This window comes from Palaemon carinicauda, chromosome 1, assembly GCF_036898095.1.
Source record: "Palaemon carinicauda isolate YSFRI2023 chromosome 1, ASM3689809v2, whole genome shotgun sequence".
NCBI lineage: Eukaryota > Metazoa > Arthropoda > Malacostraca > Decapoda > Palaemonidae > Palaemon > Palaemon carinicauda.
Genome location: NC_090725.1, coordinates 252,367,152 through 252,390,230, shown reverse-complemented (window position 1 = coordinate 252,390,230; position 23,079 = coordinate 252,367,152). Strand labels below are relative to the sequence as shown.

The 23,079-nt window shown below is 46.8% G+C and overlaps 1 protein-coding gene and 1 long non-coding RNA gene across 3 annotated transcripts in view; one reads left to right on the top strand and one right to left on the bottom strand.

Moving 5' to 3' along the window:
• LOC137655246 (uncharacterized) overlaps positions 1-23,079 on the top strand; it is a 55,763-nt gene that overhangs the window by 15,070 nt on the left and 17,614 nt on the right. The gene's annotated exons all lie outside the window — the stretch shown is intronic.
• Positions 8,807-23,079, bottom strand: part of LOC137655187 (probable G-protein coupled receptor Mth-like 3) — a 176,077-nt gene continuing 161,804 nt past the window's right edge. For both annotated transcript variants that reach the window (XM_068389073.1, XM_068389080.1), the window contains exon 9: positions 8,807-9,434. In XM_068389073.1, coding sequence (XP_068245174.1) covers positions 9,324-9,434 — 111 coding nt within the window. In that variant the 3' untranslated portion in view covers positions 8,807-9,323. The remainder of the gene's footprint in view (positions 9,435-23,079) is intronic.

Sequence of the window (23,079 nt, the reverse complement as noted above, 5' to 3'; positions counted from 1 at the left end):
TCTTCGTGGGCTCACAAGATCGGCATCCGTCTCCTTCGTTATCTGGACGACTGGCTGATCTAGCGGACTCGGAGGCAACCCTTCTTCGCCACCGAGACAAGCTCCTCGAAGTTTGCAGGATCTAGGGATCATGGTAAATCTCGAGAAGTCCTCCCTGCAGCCGTCTCAGAAACTGGTATATCTAGGCATGGTCATAGACACCAATCTCCACAAAGCCTTCCCATCAGATGACAGGATAGCAAGGCTGAGGAAGGTCGCGAGACCTCATCGAGAAGAACTCCCAGCCCAATCGTGGCTTCGTCTCCTCGGCCACTTCTCCTCCCTGACCCGTCTCGTTCCCAACGGTCGCCTCGGAATGAGATCCCTCCAGTGGCGACTCAAGTCCCGGCGGAGTCAAGGCCACGACTCCCCGGACACTTTGATCCTTATGGGCCCTGCGGAACGGACGGACCTCCAGTGGTTGGTGGCGGACGAGAACCTACGAAAGGGAGTGGATCTTCTCGTCCCTCCCCCAGATTTGATGCTGTTCTTGGACGCATCAAACAAAGGGTGGGGGGCCCACGTTCTGAACCACAGGACCTCAGGCCTGTGGTCAGATCAGAAAAGTACCTTCACATAAACCTGCTAGAGGCGTTCCTGGCACTTCAGAAGTTCCACCAAGTCCTGGCGGGCTACTCTGTGGTGGTGATGAGCGACAACACCACAGTGGTGGCTTATATCAACAAGCAGGGAGGTACCTTTTCAGAACAGCTATCCCATCTTGCAGTAGAGATCCTGAGATGGTCCGAAGTCCACTCGATCTCACTAGCGGCTCGCTTCATTCCAGGCAAAAGGAATGTGCTCGCCGACAGTCTAAGGAGAGCGACGCAGATAGTGAGTACCGAGTGGTCTTTGGATCCTCAGATAGCCAACAAAGTCCTGACTTTGTGGGGTTCCCCGACGGTGGATCTGTTCGCTACAGCGCTGAATTACAAGCTCCCGCTGTACTGCTCCCCGGTCCCGGACCTCAAGGCTTTCTGGCAAGATGCCTTTCAACAACGGTGGGACAACGTCGATGTGTACGCCTTTCCCCCGTTCTGTCTGATAAGGAGGGTACTCAACAAGACCAGAACATCGGTCAATCTCTCGATGACCCTGATAGCTCCGCTATGGCATCACGCAGAATGGTTCCCGGACCTTCTGCAACTCCTCACGGAGGTTCCGAGGGAGCTCCCTCCACGTCACGAGCTACTCAAACAACCACACTCCAACATCTACCACAAAGCCGTGGCTTCGCTTCGGCTTCACGCCTTGAGACTATCCAGCATCTCCTCACAGAGAGAGGATTTTCGCAACAAGTTGCGAACAGGATGTCTGGTCACCTGCGTAAGTCATCCACAGGAATCTACCAGGCGAAGTGGCTAGTTCTCTGTGGTTGGTGTTGTGGAAGGGGTATCTCTCCCCTCGATGCCACTTTACCAGCAATAGCGGAGTTCCTCGTTTATCTGCGGGAGGAAATGCGCCTTTCAGTCTCGGCAGTGAAAGGCTATCGCTCAGCCTTAAGTTTTGCCTTCAGGCTTAAAGGAATGGACATTTCTTCCTCGCTGGAACTTTCCCTTCTCATACGGAGTTATGAACTTACCTGCCCTCAGTCGGAAGTGAGACCTCCTCCATGGAACGTGGTTCGAGTTCTCAGGTCTCTGAAGAGACCTCCCTACGAACCATTACGCCAGGCTTCTGATCGCCACCTTACCTGGAAGACGGTTTTCCTGCTAGCTTTGGCCTCGGCCAAGCGAGTCAGTGAGCTACTTGCTCTCTCATACGATGTCGCCCCTTTAAGGGGATGGGGGGAGGTAACGTTCAGCTTCGTCCCTGAGTTTGTTGCCAAGACTCAGAACCCAGGAGTGCCGGACCCAAGGTCGACTCCTTCCGGGTTTCGAGTCTCCGTTCTGTAACAGATGACCCAGACCATCTCTTACTGTGCCCCGTTAGGAGTCTGAGAGTGTATCTTAAAAGAACAGCTGCGTGCTAACGTTCGCCCTCTCGCCCACGATCTATCAGACCTAGGCGCGGGCAAGAAGTTTTCCTGTCGCCTTCTCGCCGTCAACCTTCTCTAGTCAGCGATCTCCTACGCGCCCACGCGATTCTTCGCCTGCGCGCTAGCATTTTTAACGCACCACCGCTCGCCAACGCTCCATCGCTTGCCAACACGCCATCGCTTGCCAACGCGCCATCGCTTGCCAACGCGCCATCGCTTGCCAACGCGCCATCGCTCGCCAACGCGCCTTCACTCGCCTTCGGGCCATCGCTCGTCAGCGCGCCATCGCCCGCCTACGTGCCATCGGTCTCCCGGCCGCCTGCGCTCGCCTTCCCGACCGCGCCCCTGCGCACCCATGTTCGCCCGCGCGCGAACCATCGGTGTTCCATCGCGCGAGCGTGATTCCTGCCAGTAAGCCAAAGCTCGCCAACGCGCCGTCGCTCGCCTATGCGTCATCGGTCGCCTGCGGACTATCGGATTCCGACCGCCAGCTCTCGCCCTTCCAACCACGCTCGCCCTCCTCCTGCGCTCCCTCGCGCACTTTCGTCTGCGTGCCTGCGCACGGGCGCTTCCACGTTCACCCACGCGCGAGCTCCAGGGCGATTCCCGTCGGGGTTTCGCAACACGGGCAACCTGGCGAGTCTTATGGAGTGCGTATTTCCAGAACACGGTCTTCACCCCGTAAACGCAGAGCATGGCACGTGCAAGGGCAGGAAGAATCTTCAGGGAGGTCTGAGCAACATTCTTCTTTCCAGAACCTGGTTTAGCCCTACCTCCTCACCATTCCCTGGAAGGGTCTTGCCAGGGAGTTTTTTCTTTCGAGATTTCTCCGTCGGGCAGGGGGTGACTGGTTTAGCCCTTCCTCTCCACCATTTCGTGGAAGGGGCTTACCAGGCCTTTCCCTCCCTGGTTGCGACCCGAGGTTTTGTACAAGGAAGCTCCAGGAAGATCATGGGTACTTTCCTTCTCTCGGGCTCAAGCACCTTTGCGTTCCGTCGCCAAGTTGCGAACTTGCGGGCAAACTCGATGTTGGAGCATCTAGATGCAGTGACCGAGGGCTTCCTCTCGGGAGTCCCATCCGTTGATGTCGACAAGCTCAGACACTCTTCCATCCTTGGGAAGAGCTTGTTTGAGCCCAAGGACAGAGAAATGGACAGCTGTTGTGCGGAGGAAGTCGAATTCCGTTTTCACTCCTCCAAGGCGCTTACTTCCAGACCCTGCAAGCCTCCGACGCCTCTTCATTCAGCCTCGTCAGCCTAGGTTATCGGAACCGGCTACGGCAGCTAAGTCAAGGTGTACAATAGCAGCCCCCTCCTGTCAGGGACAGGTAGGACGGGAAGTTCTTCTGGGGGGGCATAATCCTAGAGGGAGCGGCAGAGTTCACAAACTCTAGGATTGGCAACCCCCCTTGCAGGTCTCACGCTGGGGGGATGCCTAAGGTTACTCGTCCGGATAACGGCTTCCCGATGCCGATTCCTGCACAATCTCCGTGATCAGCCAAGGATATCGCGCCTCGCTCTTAACATCTCTCCTCCAGTGTCAGCGAATCCAGTGTCGCTGAGCCTCTATGCCATAGGGTTGGCAGCAGGTTTGCCCGTTGGGCAGAAGGAGCCATGCATTAGGAGAAGGTCCTCCATAGGGTCGTCGACGGCTTCCCCCCCGGCTTCTTCAGTCGATCCTTTCCTGTAGGAAAGCATCTGAGATGGGAGTTCCGTCTTCGACCTCTCAACTCTGATCAAGTTTGTCGAACAAACTTCGTCCAGCGTGGAACAGCAGAGTCGATCTGACTGGTAACGAGACCGCAAGACTCCTTATGCCCTGGATCGGAAGGACGGGTACTTCCAGGTCCCATTCCATCCATCTTCCAGGAAGCACTTGGAATTCAGCCTAGACTACAGATGTTCCTGCTTAAGATGCTGTGTGGCGATCCCGCCGCAGCATCGCAGGTTTTCACTAAAGAACTCTCCCTGCTTTCTTCATGGCCGCTCAGGAGCAGGCTTCCTCCTCCTTCGTTTTTGGAGGTCTGGCCAACTCCGGTAGTCTCGGGTTCGACCTTCTTCAACACCGGGACAAGGTTCCGGGACTTTACCAAGAGTGAGGGATTATGGTAATTTGCTAGGAGCCTTCTCTACTTCTGCCTCAACATCTGGAATATCTAGCCATGATATTGACTCCTCCGAGCCTTCCCTTCAGTTGACTGTGGCAAGGCTGAGGAGAGTCGCAAAACCTTTTTCTCAGTCAAGGAGAGCTTTCAGCCCTATCTTGGAACGTTTCCTGGGTCTCCTTTCCTCATTGACCCGTCTAAGTCCCGAACGGTCACCTCAGGATAAGTTCCCTGTTAGGCGGCCCAAGTTCCGGTGGAATCGAAGCAACGATTAACCGGACTTTCTGGCCCCTATGGGACCAGCGGAACGATTAGACCTGCAATGGGTGTTGACCTGTAGAACCTCTTGCATGGGAGTGGATATTCTCGTCCTTCCCCCGCATTTGATGCTGTTCTCGGACTCTTCAAAGAAAAGGGGGGGGGGGGGATGTTCCGGTTCAGGCCTATGGTCAGGACCTGAAGGGTACCTCCTCATCATTCAGGTAGGCTTAGAGGCCGTAGTCTGGCCCTTCTACAGATCCTACAGATCCTGCCGAGTCGCTCCGTGCGCGACAACTCCATGGTACTGGCGTATTCCAACCAGCAGGGAGGTACATTTTCATACTTTCGCATCTTGCAGTAGGGATACTGAGATGATCCGAAGTCCACTCAATACCACTATCGGCTCGCTCATTCCGGGCAGAGGAATGTTCTCTCCGACAATCTGAGCAGAGCCTCACAGATAGAGAGCACCTGGGGGTCTTTGGCCTCTAGTAACCAGCAAGTCCTGGCCTGGGGGACCTGATCACGACAGCCTGGAACTTCAAGCTTCCGCTGTACTTCCCCCCAGTCTCAGACCCCAAGACACTCTGGCAAGATGCTTTCCGGTGACGGTGGGACAGCATCGACGCCTACGTCTTCCTACTTTTGTTGTCTGTTGAGGAGGGGTCTCAACGAGACCAGGTTGTCTGTCAACCTTTCGATGGCCCTGAGAGCTCCGCTGCAACTATACGCAGTGCGGTTTCCGGACCTTCTGCATCCCCTGACGGAACTCCCGGGAGAGCTTCTTCCACGACACAGGCTACTCAAACAACCACACTACAACATCTTTCACAAGCAGTAGCATCGCTTCGGCTTCACGCCTGGAGACACTACGCCGCCTCCTCACGAAGAGACAAGCCGCAACAGTCGCGGAGCGGAGGTCGCGTCACCTGCGACAGTCATCCGCAGGGGTCTACCAGGCGAAGTGGAGAGTCTTCTGTGGTTGGTGTCGTGGGAGAGGTACCTCTTCCCTTGAGGCCTCTACTCCAGCAGTAACGGAGTTATTGCTTATCGGCGGGAGGAAACTCGTTTCCGCTCTCGGCAGTGGAGCCTATCGCTCAGCCTTTCCCTGGCCTTCAGGCTGAAAGGAATAGGTTTTTTCCTTCCTGGTGGATCTTTCTTCGCTCATGCGAAGCTACGAACGTACCTGCCCCCAGTCGGAGTTGGAGCATGGTTCGGACTCTTAAGTCCCTTAAGAGATCTTCTTACGAACCATTACGTCAGGCCTCTGATCGTCGTCCGTCTTGGAGGACGGTGCTCCTGCTCGCTCTGGCCTCGGCCAGTGTGTAAGCAATCTTCATGGTCTCGTACGACTCCGCCCTTTCAAGAGAATAGGGGGAGGTAACATTCAGGTTCGCTCCTGAGTTGTTTTCTAGACTCAGAATCTGGAGTCCCGGACCTTCGGTTCGACTCCTTCAAGATTTCGAGTCTCCGTTCTGTATCAGATCACCCAGACCTTCTCCTTCTTGCCAGTAAAGGAACCGAGGGGTTATCTTTGAGAACAGCTGCAGTTTGTCCTCACGTGCAAGCCCGGTTTGGGAGCACAGGAAGGACGCAGGGGAGAGTCACCAGTATGCCTTTTCAGCTCGGACTCAAGGGCATTCATCTCGACCTGAATCCAGACCCTCCCCCGTCACGTCGCCCTACAGCCCGATGTCGGATACATCGCAACGTCCCTCGCCTTCAAGAAGAACTACTCTGTGACGCAGGTGCTACAAGCTGGAGTCTGGAAGCGTCTAGTGACCTTCGCAGCCCACTTCCTGGAGGACGTGACCCACAGGGGTATCGATACGTTTCTATCGCTCTGTGGTGGCTACACAACAGCTGGTCTAACCTCAGGCTCCTTTTTGGACAGGTAGCAGAAGGTTGAGGGCATTGTTATCAGGTTTTAGACTGCATGAACGGAAGAAGTATGTCTGGCCCTTACTTCTTTCTTCATCGTTCCCTCTACTGGGGAGGCAGCATCCTGGTCTCTGCATAGCTGACCTCAAACCTCTGCAGGTAAACCACGCTTCCTTGTGTTCCAAGTATTGAGACAATACTGTCGCGTCCCCCATACCCTGACGAGGTGGTATTGGGAACGTCCTAACCCAGAGTTCCTTCTAGAACTCCAGGTCAACTGCCTAGGACGGGTCACACTTTTTTCCTTCATACACAAGCTTATGTAGGTCACACGTTTCCTTGCGGAGCAAGGAACTTGTGAGGTGCAGGGACTCCTTTTCTCGAGTGTGACTCACTCGGATTCTGAGTCCCCGGGTAAGCCAAAGCCAGTATGGCTGGGGACTTTCCACCCTTCCTAAGGGATAAGTCACCCAATGTAAATAGCGTGGTTTGTATTTCGGTTATGGAACAAATGACAAATTCGGAGATAATTTGTATTTTTCCTAACCATACAAACCTTAGCAATTTACACATATTCGCCTGCCAGCCCTGTCCCCCAAGTCAAGTCCTACCTCTAAGTGAAGTGAGACATTTCACCGGTGTGTGAGGGGGGGAGGGGTAGCAAGCTACCCCTCCCCCTACCCCTGCTAACTAGCGCGGGGTAGTAAACCCTCGTTAAAATCTAATGGCTCGTCAATTTCAGCTACGCCGAAAGTAAACCCAATGTAAATAGCTAAGGTTTGTATGGTTAGGAAAAATAAAAATAATCTCCGAATTTATTTTTTCGAGATAACAATGCTATTCTCTCATTGCAGTTAGGCTTTCTCGCCAAGAACGAACGCCCTTCTCAACCTTGGCTCAAGGCTTTTGAGATTCCGAACCTTTTGGATGTGGTTGGCGAGGAGTTGGAGAGGGTCCTGTGTCCTGTAAGAGCCCTGAAGTTCTACCTGGACTGAACGAAAGAGTTGCTAGGCAAGTCGGAAGCTCTTTGGGGCTCGGTCTAGAAGCCCTCGTTACATAGGTCGAAGAATGCACTTTCATTCTTCATCAGGCTCTTAATAAGAGAAACTCATGCACATTGCAGTAAGGCAGACCTCAAGCTTTTAAAAGTCAGACGCATGAAGTTAGAACTGTAGCAACTTCGGTGGCCTTCAGGCAGAATAGATCGTTGCAGAGCATTATGGACACAACCTTATGGAGGAGTAAATCTGTGTTCGCTTCACATTATTTAAAAGGTGTCCACTCTTTATGAGAACTGCTTCACTCTGGGACCATTCGTAGCAACGAGTGCAGTAGTGGGGGAAGGATCCTCCACTACATTCCCATAATCCTAATATCATTTTCTTCTCTTGGAACTTTTGTTTTTTTTATGGTTGTTCGTGGAGATTGCAACAGTCTTCCACAATCATTGATTTTAGTCAGGTGGTCAATTTGTTCCTTGAGAGTGCCTGGAACAAGAGTATTGGAGGAGGTCCTGTCACATAAAGGTTTTTAGACCGGTTTGACAGCTCCTAGAGGTCTTCAGCCCCCTGGGTGCATCGCTGGATCTCATAAGGAAAGCGGATATAATGAAAGAATTCATTGAAGTCAGCTTCCTTATCAGGTACAAACTCTTAAGCTTGTTTATTAACTCTTAAGTAAAATTCCAACAATGTTGGCTGTCTCTGACCCTCCACCAAGGGTGTCAATCATCTATATATATAACCACTGGGTAAGTCAGATGTTTAAAAATGATATTTTCATAATAGAATAAATTTTTGAACATACTTACCCGGTGGTTATATATAATTTAATTTCCCCCCTCCTCCCCTCTAGAGACCTATGGGCATGGAAGATCTGAGGAATTACTGGAATGGTTTCAGGTACCTCGCTAGAGGGCATGCTGGTGGTACACCTGGCTACCCAATCTGCGATTGCCGCGAGTTTTGAAATTTCTGCCGGGACGTCAGGGACTAAAGCTATATATATAACCACCGGGTAAGTATGTTCAAAAATGTATTTTATGATGAAAATATCATTTCTCCATTTATCATCTCCTACTTCACACTTCATAGTTCTCAGCCATGTAGGCATGGGTCTTCCAACTTTTCTAGTGCCTTGTGGAGCCTAGTTGAAAGTTTGCTGAACTAATTTCTCTTGGAGTGCGAAGAGCATGCCCAAACCATCTCCATCTACCCCTAACCATGATTTTGTCCATATATGGCATTTGAGGAATCTCTTATAGTTTCATTTCTAATCCTGTCCTGCTGTTTAATGCCCAATATCCTTCTGAGGGCTTGGTTTTCAAATCTACTAAATCTGTTGGAGATTGTTTCATTGTCATACGACATGTCTATACAGTAACATCGATCTCTAAACTGATATCTAGCCTTGTTTGTATAGTTAGGAAAATTACAAATCACTTCCAGATTTGTCATATTCTAATATTGACAATGTTTGCACATGTTCCTGAGGATAAAATATTTTAATTTAGGTAAAATGTGTGTTTGGAGGCAAAGAGGTGCAATTACAAAATAATTTTATTTCAAGCTTTACACTTGAAGCAGTGACTTCCATTTATACAGTATATGCTATTATTCTGTATACCAAAATGACTCAAGATAGACTGAAAACACATGACTCCTTAGGAATAACAAACATGGAGATTACATAGAATATAAATTTACATTACATCGTTAAAAACTAGTACTTAAAATTAGAGGTTAATAATTTTAAATAAATGTTCCATTTCCATTTGAAAAAAACTTTGTACTTGCTCACATAAAAAATTCAGGGACAGTGTTTTTGCAATTTAAAAATACTTCACATTACTTTCTACAAATATAAAAATAATTAATTAAGCTTATATTTTAAATACTGTATTCCATTTTAAAAGCTGAATCAAGGCATGACTGTAGACATTTGTCATATTTACTCATTATACAGAGCAATTATGTGTTATTTTGACAGCTTCAAACAGTGTAATCTTTATCTTCAATCTGTTGGACATCATACTTATATTCATGATAGTTGGTATTATCACTATTCCTTAGACTGGTCATCCAGCAATTCAATAAAGTTATCTCTTGTACATGATACTGCTGTTCCATCTATGTCATACTCAGTCGTTTTTCTGCAACACTGTCTGAAGATCTGTAAAAAGTAATGAACATTTTTGTAACTTAAAAATGTCAGGTAGATGTGACAAAAGATCTATTATGAACAATTTTGATCCCTGTCTGAGGAGAACTTAATACCAATAAAGGATTTGGCATGCTTAGTAAATACAATTCTCAATATCTTTATACAGTAGTTCTACTCTTTGACAAGGGAATACATAAAGCTGTTTTTGTTAGTAAACATGATTTTGTAAATGAACTCTGTAATTATAAGATTAGGTGTGCCATATAATATACTACACAAATGCCCAATAATTCAATTTTGATTTATGATTTATGAATTTAGGCTATAGCCCAGCAATGGGACTGGTGAGGCCATACAACATCCAATTGCAATTGAGGTAAAACTCTGCAGTTACACAATGAAGGGAAATTTAGAAGAGGTTAGACAGCAAGAGGGAAGAAAGGAAGTGCAAATGGAGGTAAAGGAGAAAGGCATAGAACAAGTAAAGCTAGGCAGCTGAAGGAATACTGCAAAGACCCTTGAATAAGGCCTACAGTACCTTGCCTAAGGTACATTGAAGGCACTAATCCTTATGGGGTTAATGAATATAAAGTTAATTTACATAAAATACTGTACAGTAATACTTTACCTTGACATACAAGTATAATTCGTTCCTGGACCAAGCTCATATGTCAGTCTGATCATATCTTAATTCAATTTTCCCCATAATAAAATAAGAACAAAAATCTATTCCCAACTTTGTAAAAACACCCAAATGAATGATAATAGCAATAGAAAAACATGTTTTTCAATATTAAACTTAGCCGGTGATCATATAGCTGTCAGCTCTGCTGCCCGACAGAAAAACCTAAGGACAAAATACGCCAGCGATCGCTATACAGGTGGGGGTGTACAGTGAACCCTCGTTTATCGCGGTAGATAGGTTCCAGACGCGGGCGCGATAGGTGAAAATCCGCGAAGTAGTGACAGCATATTTACCTATTTATTTAACATGTATATTCGGACTTTTAAAACCTTCCCTTGTACGTAGTACTGTTAACAAACCACCCTTTAATGTACAGAACACTTAATGCATGTACTACAGCACCCTAAACTAAAACAGGCACAAATATTAAAGGCGATTTTATATCATGTGTTTCCTAAACACCTAAAAAGCACGATAAAAAATGGCAACCAATGTTTTGTTTACGTTCATCTCTGATCATAATGAAGAAACAAACTCATTTAGTGTACACATATATGTACGTATGGTTAGTTTTTGCATCGATTATATTGATTATACAGTACTGTATGTTGATTTTTTTATTACCAATGTTTTAGTTTACGTATTTTTCTTAGGACTTCCAAATGAAATCTTTTTCTTTATGACGCCGCCTGAAACGACGGCGTGTACGCTCAGTAAACAACCACGCTCAGAACAAACAAGGCATTTAACACGCATGATGATAGTGATAAATAATGATACAGTACATACAGTATTTACAGTAAAAGCATTTACAAAATATGTTACCTTACAAATATAAATTATACAGTACTTGTACGTAGCAAAGCAGGAAAACAATTTGAGAGAGAGAGAGAGAGAGAGAGAGAGAGAGAGAGAGAGAGAGAGAGAGAGAGAGAGAGAGAGAGAGAGAGAGAGAGAGAGAGAGAGAGAGAGATTGTTTTACGTACGTAAATGTAAATTTTAAACAAAAAAAATATGATAGGTTACAACATGTAGACTTTTAAAACCTTCCCTTTAACTTAATGCATACAGTACGTACATTACTAAACTATAAAACAGGTTAAAGTAAAAAATAAAGATTGTTACTGTACTCACCACGAAAGAAGTTCAAGAAAAACTTGAATGACGATGGCGATGAATTTGCTGCACAGTAGAAATGATGATGATGAAGCTGATGATGTGTTCTACTGTGCAGTCAATGATAGTATTTTACGTCTCTTCAGACGGAGGTGTCTTTTCCTGGGACACCTCTTCAACTTCTTCAATTTCTTCCGAAGGCGTACTAGCAGGAGGAACTGGCTCTTTTTTGCGAGGCTGAAAAAACATTGTGATCGGAAGTTGTTGCCGCTGCTTCTTTTTTCGATCCAAGAGCATCCTGTAGGGAGTCGTGATGTCATCAACCTTGTTGCAGAATTGCATCGAGCGAACCATATCCTCGTCCCACTCTTGCAACATTTCTTTCGCCTCCTTCATATGGTTGCAGAACTTGGCGAGCCGTTCTAATGTTAAGCCCGTTTCTTCGACATTTTCTTGGGTCTCTTCCTGGGTACCCTCACTCTCTTCCTCACTTGCCGATTTCGTCAGGTCTTCGAGGTCTGCGTCAGTTAGGGGCTGGGAATGGCAGTCCAACAACTCGTCGACGTCTTCAGTCGTCATGTCGCCAAACCCGTCACCCCCAATTATGGCAGCCAACTGCACAGATTTCCGTATTGCAGAGTGTTGGATTTCCGACGGAGTAAATCCCTTGTCGTCGTAAACAATATCGGGCCACAGCTTCTTCCAGCTCGCATTTACGGTTGCAGGTTTCATCTCTTGAAGTGCCTTTTGAATATTCTGCAGGCACGTGGCTATGGTGTACTGCCGCCAGTACGCCTTCAAGTTGAAGTCTTCATCCTCGTCATCTTGGGCAGCATCCACACACGCAACGAGGTCCGCCAAGGTATTCTTCGTGTAGAGGGCCTTGAACGCCCTGATAACCCCCTGGTCCATTGGTTGAATTAATGACGTGGTGTTGGGTGGCAGGAACTCAACCTGAACGCCCTCACACGACAGGTCAGTTGCGTGTCCGCCAGCGTTATCCATAAGGAGAAGGATCTTGAATGGCAAGCCCTTCTCTAAGAGATATTCATGGACTTGCGGGATGAAACACTGGTGGAACCAGTTGGAGGTCAGCATCTTCGTAATCCATGCTTTTTGATTATGCATCCAGTACACGGGAAGGAGATTCTTATTTTTGTTTTTCAAAGCGCGAGGATTTTTCGACTTATAAATAAGCCCCGGCTTTAACAAAAATCCAGCAGCATTGCCACACATCACGAGGGTAACGCGATCCTTGAATGCCTTAAAGCCAGAGGCTTTGGCTTCCTCTTTGAACAGGAAAGTTCGCGACGGCATTCTCTTCCAAAACAAGCCGGTTTCATCCATATTAAAGACTTGTTCCGGCTTGTATCCACCTTCAGCGATAATGTTCTTGAAAGTCTGGTTCACGTAAGTTTCAGCAGCGGCAGTGTCAGCGGAAGCAGACTCCCCATGCAGGGAAACGCTTTTCAGGGCGAAGCGTTTCTGAAACTTCGCGAACCATCCTTTGCTTGCGGAAAAACGTTTCTGAGGCTGGGAATCAGTGGATGTCCCTGGTTGAGGATCATCTGCATCATCATCATCTTCAGCATGGTTGCCGTCGTCCTCTTTAGGTTCCTTTGCAGCAAAATTCTCATACAAGCTCAAAGCCTTTGTTTGGATGGTGTTCGTATCCAACGCTATGTTCTTCTTCCGGCAGTCGGCAATCCACACAGCTAAAGCACCTTCCATGCGTACGATCGTTTTATTACGCGTTGTAACGACTCGCTTCGCTGATCTGCTAAAGGTGATTGCAGCAGTCTTTCTAATGTTCGCCTCGTCCTTCTTGATGTAGCGAACGGTGGATTCGTTGATGCCAAAATGGCGGCCGGCGGCCGCGTAACTTCTACCATCTTTTAACATGTCGAGAAGCGTAACCTTCTCAGCTATCGTCATCATTCTTCGGTGGCGTTTAGGCTCACTACCAGCCTTACTAGAAGCAGAACGCTTGGGAGCCATTGTAACAGAAAGTTCAACAAAAAGTTCAACTTAAAACAGTCGCACACAGCACAGATTAAACTTCACAAAGTTAAGAACGTCTACTCAGCAATACGCGGAAAGAGAAAGTGAACGATGCAGCCCCGCGAGAACTGTGATGCTGCGGGTAGAAGATGCGGGCAAAACACCAATCACAGGCTAGATAACAAAACTTGTTTTGATTCGTCATCTATCAGCGCTTGAACCAATCACAACCCGTCTTACAGTACTATGGTGCGTTGGTTACTCATAGAAGATGCCCCCGCGCATACTGAACGTACGTAGATTAAGTACAATACCGTAATAATAATAAATAATGATAATAATACTGTACAGTAATAATAATAATAATAATGATTAATAATAATAACAATAATAATTTTATTAACAACAACAACAATAATAATAATAATAACAATAATAATAAAAATTTACGTACGTACGCTATTTTACGCTCTCTCTCTCTCTCTCTCTCTCTCTCTCTCTCTCTCTCTCTCTCTCTTTCTCTCTCTCTCTCTCGTACGCTTACAGTACTTATTCGAAATGTGATTTTTGCAACAAAGAATATTATTGGATGCAGTACAGTACTGTACTACGTACGTATACATACAAAAGATTCATGGAAAAGAAGCACATCCATTACAGTACACACCATTCTAATATGGTATGACTGCATCTGATTTGCGTTTCATGTTCGATTTAATTTTACTACGTACTGAATTATCGTATGATCACATTCTCTTTTCGTGTTTTATTTCTTTCTGTGCTGAATTATATATCATATGTAATGCAATGAACAATCAGTAAGAGCAGATATTACTAATTACAGTATTAATGGAATTACAGGTAACAAAATATCGTATTTGGTTATCTTCAGATTTCGCGGTATTTTCGAATTTTCCGGAAAATCCGCGATATGTATATATATATGGGTTATGGGAAAACCCCGCGAAGTGGTGAATCCGCGATTGTCGAACCGCGAAGTAGCGAGGGTTCACTGTACATCAACTGCGCCATCTGTCGAGCAGGTACTCAAGTACTCCATGTCAACACAGAACCAATTTTCTCTGTCGTGCCACTGGCAAGACCTACTAAATACGCTGTTACTAACTGGATTTGTTTTCACAACTATTTGGTGAAGTACACTATTCCAGTTTTGAGCTTTCGCTATGCAGGGGTTTTATCTTCATCTCAAAACTTGAACTCGTTTTGGATAGATTTAATTATGGTGACAAAGAGAGTATGGACTCTCTTTCACTTTTAAATGGCCGACCCTTCCTTTAGACGGAAGTGTGTTTAGGTTTTTAGTAATTTTGCTTAACACGTTTTAGATCTATATATTTTATATCTCTCCGCCTTTATTAGGCCTCTTCGATTAACTTTCCATTTATTATAAACATATAAAAATAAATTTTTATGTTTTGTTTATATGCGACCTTTCCTGATAGTAGGCGGTCCTAACTTGGAACCGAAGTTAATCAACGTTGAGCCCGTTATATCGTATTTAGCCTTTAAAGAATTTAAAACTTTTTAAATTTAATGTTTTATGAAAGAATTTCTTTGATAGTCTTCGTACTGTTTTCAAAGATGAACTAACGTTTAGTTTTTTACACTACGCAGTTGTTGACGTTCAGGACGTTCAACATGCGCTCTATCGTTACGATAGAGAGAGAGTGTATCACGGTTTCACTTTGCAGTTAGAGTAAATCGATTCTGACGTTTCGTTCATTCTTTCTTAGCTTAAATGGTTTAAATTCTAAATTAAAGGAACTTTTTATTTGGAAAACCTTTCAGTTTTTTCCTTTAGCCAAATAACATGTTTTTTTTGACGATATATAATTGGGCTCTTCTCTCAGGTGCGAAATCAAGAGAGAAAGAGAGTGAGAGATAGAGACGGAGGGAGAGAGAGGAGAAAAAACGTTCCGTTCAAGCGGGTAACGTTGTTCTCGTGTTACTCTCCTCCCTAGTCGCTGTACGGGGAAGAAGGTAAAACGTTTCTAGGGTTTTATTCTTGTCCCCAGGCTATGTGCGGTGAGAGATTGTAAACGTAGTTTATTTGAACTAGTGTTTAGTCTCTTTCCCAGCCACTGAATTCTTTATCTTTATATATGTTTTCTGTTTTTGCTAGTATTAATGAGCTGCATTATACGACTGTTTCGCAATTACTACCTTTTAATGAAGGGTAGAATTGCATGTTTCAGGTAGAAATCAGTAAAAGTTTCGATTTCAGTGAAATAAGTGCAAAACAGAAAATCGAAGTGATAAAGTGATATGCGCAAAGTGTTACAGTGTTGCGTCCGAGGGTTCGCCTGTTCGTGCCTGTCGTTCACCTAGTCCGGGACCTCTTGCAAGCTCCCAAGCCCAGGGGAGAAGTAATGTCGAACGACTTATGGGTTCGTCAGGCCTTGATCAACGAACAGACGTTTCCCTCCGTGGTTTCGGGCGTATCTACCCAAGATCGCCCCACCCACACAAAGACGAGAGAGCCCATTTACTTCTCGTCTGCGGAAGAGGTTTCTCGTAAGAAACCATGGACCAAGGTCTCGCAGCTTATTAAGCGCAAGTCGGTCCCTTCCGCGCAAGTCCAACGGCCCAGTTGTAGCCACTGGGTCAGTTCGGACTCGCTGCAGTCTTCCGACGACTGCTCACCTCCTAAGAGAGGCAAAGCGGTACCGCAACAGGCAGTAACACCGTCTGTTGCCGCACCTGCTGCTGTAGACCCTAAGTGGTCTTTGCTACAGTCTATGCAGACACAGTTAGCATCTTTTATGCAGGAGTATCGTGCGGAGAAGGTTGACGCTGCACCCGTTAGCCTACAACCAACCACGGTTGTGCGTACAGTAGACGCTGACGCTACCTGCTCCCGCACTCCGGCTGTGAGAGTTCCACCACCCATGCGCAGTGTACCCTGCCAGCCGCACGTTGACGTTCACAGACGCACGGAACCCTCCGTTGACGTTCGCGAGTTACAACAACAACCTAAGTTGTTTTGTTTTGACGCGGTGCGTCAACCTCCGCATTCTAGAGTGGTTTTGACTACTCAGTTTAGACAGTCAAAGCAGTCTCGAGTGAACACTGTATGTCCTCACGCACCTGTTGTGGTTGACAGTTCAGTTGTTGACAGTTCACAGACTGTCAAGCAGTTACATGACGTTGCCTTCTGGTCTGCTACTAATGCACCAGTGCTGTATGTCCTCACGCACCTGTTGTGGTTGACAGTTCAGTTGTTGACAGTTCACAGACTGTCAAGCAGTTACATGACGTTGCCTTCTGGTCTGCTACTAATGCACCAGTGAGAGACTCACTGAGATAACCTAGCTTTTATCGGACAAGGTTCCTGTAGTTGAGAAAGTGCTGTTCTCCCTCCTACTGATATTCCTTTGAGGACTCTGTCATTTGGAGAGGAGCCTTAAGCTGCTTAGCCTCCTATGGACTTTAATTAAATCATGATGATTTTTTTAAGGATCTTCGTCCGGATCTTGTAACTGCTGCTCCTCGTTCGCCTAAACGTCAGAACTTACACTAGGCCTAGCTACTTCGAAGCCGTTGTTGTTAAGCTAGTGCTCTCTCGCTCTCCTAGAGAGCGTTACGTTGGCTAGGCGACTGGTTTTTGCACCAGGAGGAGTTTTAGGGATACAGCCTTTGATTTCCCTTCTTTTAAACTGGCTTATAGAGCTCGAGTCTGATAGGACTCGAGAGAAGTTCTCGGCTTGGGAGTTCATGCCTCTGCCCAGATAGACTTCTCAATTCTGGTAGACTCGCCCTGGCGCCTAGCCAGGAGACGCTCCAAGTTGTTTACAGGTCAACTTCTCAACTTTTGTCGAGCCTTTGAAGTTTTGCTGTACTATTATGTCACACATAACAAGGCTTCCAGGGATGGTAAATGGTTCCGCCTCAGTCGCTAACCCCGTCTGTTGCCACACCTGCTCCCGTAGACCCTAAATGGGCTTTGCTGCAAGACATGCAGTCCAAGCTTGTGTCCTTGATAGAGGACTTAAATACGGAGAAGAACCTTCTGGCCAACAACCTTCCAACCGGTTGGTTGTGCGCCCTGTTGACGCTGAGGTATCCTACTCGCGTCTGCCAGTTGAGGTGGTTCCTCCACCGATGCGACCCAGTGTGGGTTGCCAGTCGCACGTTGACGTTAAGCGACGCTCGGAGGTGGTTGTTGACGTTCAGTGTGTCACTAGGAAGACGTTCAACAACCAGCAGAGGTGACTTGTTGTGACGCAGTGCGTCAACCTCAGCAACCCGGTAGGGTGTTGACTGCACAGCCCAGACAGTCTAGACAGTTTCGGGTTGACGCTGCACTTCCTCGCGCACCCATGGTTGTTGACAGTTCACAGACTGTGCAGCAGTGCCATGATTTTGCGTCCGGCTCCGTCACGCATCCACCAGTGCGACCGGATTCAGCGAGTCAGACGTTGCCCACTCCGTTGCCGTTTCCTCATCAGTTTCGGATGAGGAACCCTCTGATGAGGACGTTGCTGAACAAGACGATCAACCCCCAGCCCTGCTATCCATCCAGAAGATGCTGAAGAAGGAACGCTGCCCAGTCAGGCTGTGGATGAGTCTGGTAGGGACACTGTCATCCGTGGATCAATTTGTGTCACTAGGAAGACTACACCTCCGTCCTCTTCTATACCATCTAGCTTTTCACTGGAAAAAGGACAAGACGCTAGAAGCGGTCTCGATCCCGGTTTCCGGAAAGATAAAGTCTGGTCTGACTTGGTGAAAGGACTATATCAACCTTAGAGAGGGTCTTCCCCTGACTGTTCAGACTCCCAACCACGTTCTCTTCTCGGACGCATCGGACGTAGGCTGGGGTGCGACATTAGACGGTAGGGAATGCTCGGGATTATGGAACTCGAGTCAAATGGACAATGCATTTCAACTGCAAGAAGCTACTGGCAGTACGTCTGACCTGGAAAAGCTTCAGGTCTCTCCTTCAAGGCAAAGTGGTGGAGGTGAACTCGGACAACACCACGGCTTTGGCGTACATCTCCAAGCAAGGAGGGACCTACTCTCTGACATGGTACGAGATCGCAAGGGACCTCCTCACCTGGTCAAAAGGTCTAGACATTTCACTAGTAACGAGGTTCATCCAAGGCAGCTTGAATGTCATGGCAGATTGTCTCAGTCGGAAGGGACAAATAATTCCAACAGAATGGACCCTCCACAAGGATGTATGCAAGAGACTTTGGGCCACCTGGGGCCAGCCAACCATAGATCTCTTCGCAACCTCGATGACCAAGAGGCTCCCAATATTTTGCTCACCAATCCCGGACCCAGCAGCAGTTCATATAGATGCCTTTCTACTAGATTGGTCACATCTAGATCTATATGCATTCCCTCCGTTCAAGATTGTCAACAAGGTACTGCAGAAGTTCGCCTCTCACGAAGGGACAAGGTTGACGCTAGTTGCTTCCCTCTGGCCCGCGAGAGAATGGCTCACCGAGGTACTTCGATGGCTAGTAGACGTTCCCAGAACACTTCCCCTAAGGGTGGACCTTCTACGTCGGCCACGCGTAAAGAAGGTACACCAAGGCCTCCACGCTCTTCGTCTGACTGCCTTCAGACTATCGAAAGACTCTCGAGAGCTAGAGGCTTTTCGAAGGAGGCAACCAGAGCGATTGCTAGAGCAAGGAGAACATCCACCCTTAGAGTCTACCAATCGAAGTGGGAAATCTTCCGAAACTGGTGCAAGTCAGTATCCGTATCCTCGACCAGTACCTCTGTAACTCAAATAGCTGACTTTCTCTTATATCTGAGGAAAGAACGATCTCTTTCAGCTCCCACTATCAAGGGTTACAGAAGCATGTTGGCATCAGTCTTCCGTCACAGAGGCTTAGATCTTTCCAACAATAAAGATCTACAGGACCTCCTTAAGTCTTTTGAGACCACGAAGGAGCGTCGTTTGGTTACACCTGGTTGGAATTTAGACGTGGTACTAAGATTCCTTATGTCAGACAGGTTCGAACCGCTACAATCAGCCTCCCTGAAACATCTCACCTTTAAGACTCTTTTCCTGATATGCTTAGCCACAGCTAAAAGAGTCAGTGAGATTCATGCCTTCAGCAAGATCATCGGATTCTCATCCGAAACGGCTACATGTTCTACAACTTGGTTTTCTAGCCAAACACGAGCTGCCTTCTCGGCCTTGACCAATATCGTTCGATTTTCCAAACTTTTCGTATGGTTGGAAATGAACTAGAAAGAGTCTTATGTCCTGTAAGAGCTCTTAAGTTCTATTTAAAAACCTTTACGAGGCCCGTCTGAAGCTTTATGGTGTTCAGTTAAGAATCCATCTTTGCCTATGTCAAAGAATGCTTTATCCTATTTTATCAGACTGTTAATACGAGAAGCTCATTCCCATCTGAATGAGGAAGACCAAGCTTTGCTGAAGGTAAGGACACACGAAGTTAGAGCTGTCGCAACTTCCGTGGCCTTTAAACAAAATAGATCTCTGCAAAGTATATTCGACGCAACCTATTGGAAAAGCAAATCAGTGTTCGCGTCTTTTTATCTTAAGAATGTCCAGTCTCTTTACGAGAACTGCTACACTCTGGGACCATTCGTAGCAACGAGTGCAGTAGTGGGTGAGGGCTCAACCACTACAATTCCCTAATTCCATAACCTTTTTTAATCTTTCTCTTGAAATGTTTTATTATTGTTTTTGGGTTGTCCGGAAGGCTAAGAAGCCTTTCGCATCCTACTTGATTTGGCGGTCAAAGTCATTTCTTGAGAAGCGCCTAGATTAGAGGTTTTGATGAGGTCCTTTAGTATGGGTTGCAACCCTTCATACTTCAGCTCCTAGGAGTCGCTCAGCATCCTATGAGGATCGCGAGGCTCAGTAAGGAAGACTTACTTAAAAAGGCAGAGTAATTGTTCAAGTCGACTTCCTTACCAGGTACTTATTTATTTTATGTTTGTTATTTTGAATAACTGCTAAAATGAAATACAAAATACTTAGCTCATAATAATGTCAACATGTAATGCTGGTCTCTACCCACCCCCCTGGGTGTGAATCAGCTATATATTCACCGGCTAAGTTTAATATTGAAAAATGTTATTTTCATTAGTAAAATAAATTTTTGAATATACTTACCCGGTGATCATATATTAAAGGACCCTCCCTTCCTCCCCAATAGAGACCCAGTGGGCCGAGGAGAAAATTGGTTCTGTGTTGACATGGAGTACTTGAGTACCTGCTCGACAGATGGCGCAGTTGATGTACACCCCCACCTGTATAGCGATCGCTGGCGTATTTTGTCCTTAGGTTTTTCTGTCGGGCAGCAGAGCTGACAGCTATATGATCACCGGGTAAGTATATTCAAAAATTTATTTTACTAATGAAAATAACATTTTTAATTGCTATACTGTACAGTAACGAACATACTTGACATACACCCACAAAATTATATAAATGATTACTGTGATGTGGAATGAAATGTGGTTTTATTATGGAGTTTTTAACTTTGAGACAAACAATAGCAACTAATGGCAGTGTAGGAGGGAGGGAGGAGGGGAAGGAGAGAGAATTGGACGGTACCATATTAATTGTTCCTTACACATAGCGTACCACTTAAATTTATACTTAATTTAATTAACTTAATTTTTTTTTTAAAACTTTATTCTTATCTACTTTTCTTTTTTTTTTTTTTTTACTGCTTTTCACTTGTCTTAGCTCTTTTTGCTTCACCTTCACTTTCACTAGTTGCAGGCCTTTTAAAAAAATACATATCTGAGAAGCTTTGTTTCTATTTCCTTTTTAAAATGTTGTGGAAATAAGTCAGTTAAGTGTCGTTAAAAAAGAGCTGAAGCATGACTAGTAGACAATTTATCAGGGTGTTTCTTTTCAATGAAATCAGAAACATCCTACCACTTAACCAACACTTTACTCTTCCTTGAAGAAATAGATCCCTCTAATTCGACCTCTCTTCTTGCTACTGATCTCTTATATCACCTCTTAATGTTACATCATCTGTAGCTCAATCAACTCCTCAGTCATGAGTTGTTCTTGATGCTTCTTGACAAGGTTGTTGACATCTGCCTCATCTACCTCCAGCCCCATGGACTTTCCTAGAGACAATATCTTCCAACACAATGGGCTTGGATTTGGGCTCCAGATCAAACCCTTTGAAATCCATTTCAGCTACAGAATCTGGCCACAATTTAGTCCATGCTGAATTTAAGGTTAGTGGCCTGCCTCCCAGTGGGAGAGGTTTGCGCGTAAGAAGAAGAAATCTAAACGCGAATCTTCGCTTTCGGGGTCTTCCTCGAAATCGAAAAATCGTGGGCTTCTGCTTCCTCTACGCCCAAATCTCTGCCCGAAGCTAATCCTCGACCAGGCCCTTCCGAGCCACGGTTGAGCAGTAGCGCAGGGCTTGTGACTCCAGGTTAACCCTGTGGGATAGGCGAGGGTGGTGGCTCCCCTAGTGAGTCGGCTCCTTCTCTTTCCCCAGGGAGCGCCTGTTCCTTTACAGACCTTGTGTCTTTGTGGCCATCGCTGGGCGTCAATGGTCCCCCTACAAAGGAAGTTCTCCTCGAACTCCTCCAAAGGGGAGCAGAGAGAAGGCGGTCATCTCCTTCCTCTGCGGAGGTCGATCCTCCTGTTCTGGGCGCAGGCGCTGTTGCCCGTCGGTCAGGCCGAGAGTCTGGTTCCGACGCCGAGGAGTTAGCTAACCCACCAGGGGCGGTGGCAGGGCTCTCTCCAAGGCAAGCTTCCCCTTCGGGGAACATATCTCTCATTCGTGAGAGAAGATTGCCTCTGTACATCGGCAATCTTCTTACGCTTTAGGTTCTCCTCCAGGGCTGGAAAAAGAACCTTGTTATAAGCGTAGTACTCCTTTGGGTGAACTCTCCTCCCCTGCGGAGGAATTATCTGTAGACCTTGATCAGTCTTCCCCTCGGGCGTAGTCTGTTGAACGTTCCTCTCTGGAGCTTCGTAGAGTAGAGGGGTGGGTAACCCCTCTCCACCCCGGACGTTCTCCTCCTCGGGCTGTGAGGGGACGTCTTTTTGAACCTGCTGGTTCTCCTCACGTTGACCCTTCGGGGTCTCGTGACGATCACCCTTTGGGCTGGCGTGATCGTGACGAAGGCTCTTGTCATGTTGATCCTGCGGGTTCTCATGACAGCAGGAGTCCTTCGGGTCTCCATCGCGCTGAACCTTCGGGCTCTCGCGACTTGAAACCTTCGGGTTTCTGTTACGCTGAACCCTCGGGCTCCCGTAACGATGGTAACGTTGAACCTCCGGGTTCTCGTACCGTCAGTCACGCTGATCCTTCGGGTTCTTGTGACAGAGGAACCTCGGTTCCTCGTTACGTTGACCTTTCGGACCTTCGGGGTCTTGTAACCTGAGTTACACTGAACCCTTGGGCTCTCGTAACTTTAGTCACGCTAACACTATGGTGTTTCGTGACAGAGAAACTTCGGTTTCTCGTTGCGTTGATTCTTCGAGTTCGCGCAACACAGTTCACGAACTTTTGGGTTCTCGTGACCAAAGTCATTCTTTTTATGACAGAGTTTTCAAACTCTCGTTGTGTTGATCGTTTGCGCTCACACAACACAAGCTATCGTGCACCTTTGGGTGAGCGTAGCAGTGAGTTCTCTCACCAACCTGAGAGCTCTCGCGCGCACGACCAAGTTGGCCTGCATGGCCAAATTGGCTCACAGGACCGACTTGGCGTGCACGACCAACTTGTCGCACGCAAACAAAATGGCGAACATGGCGCGCGGGTTCATCCTATGGCACGCCATTCACGCAAACATCCTGTTGCTCGCCATGCGCACGAACAACCTGTTAAGCGCTGTGCGAGCGAACAACCTACTGCGCGC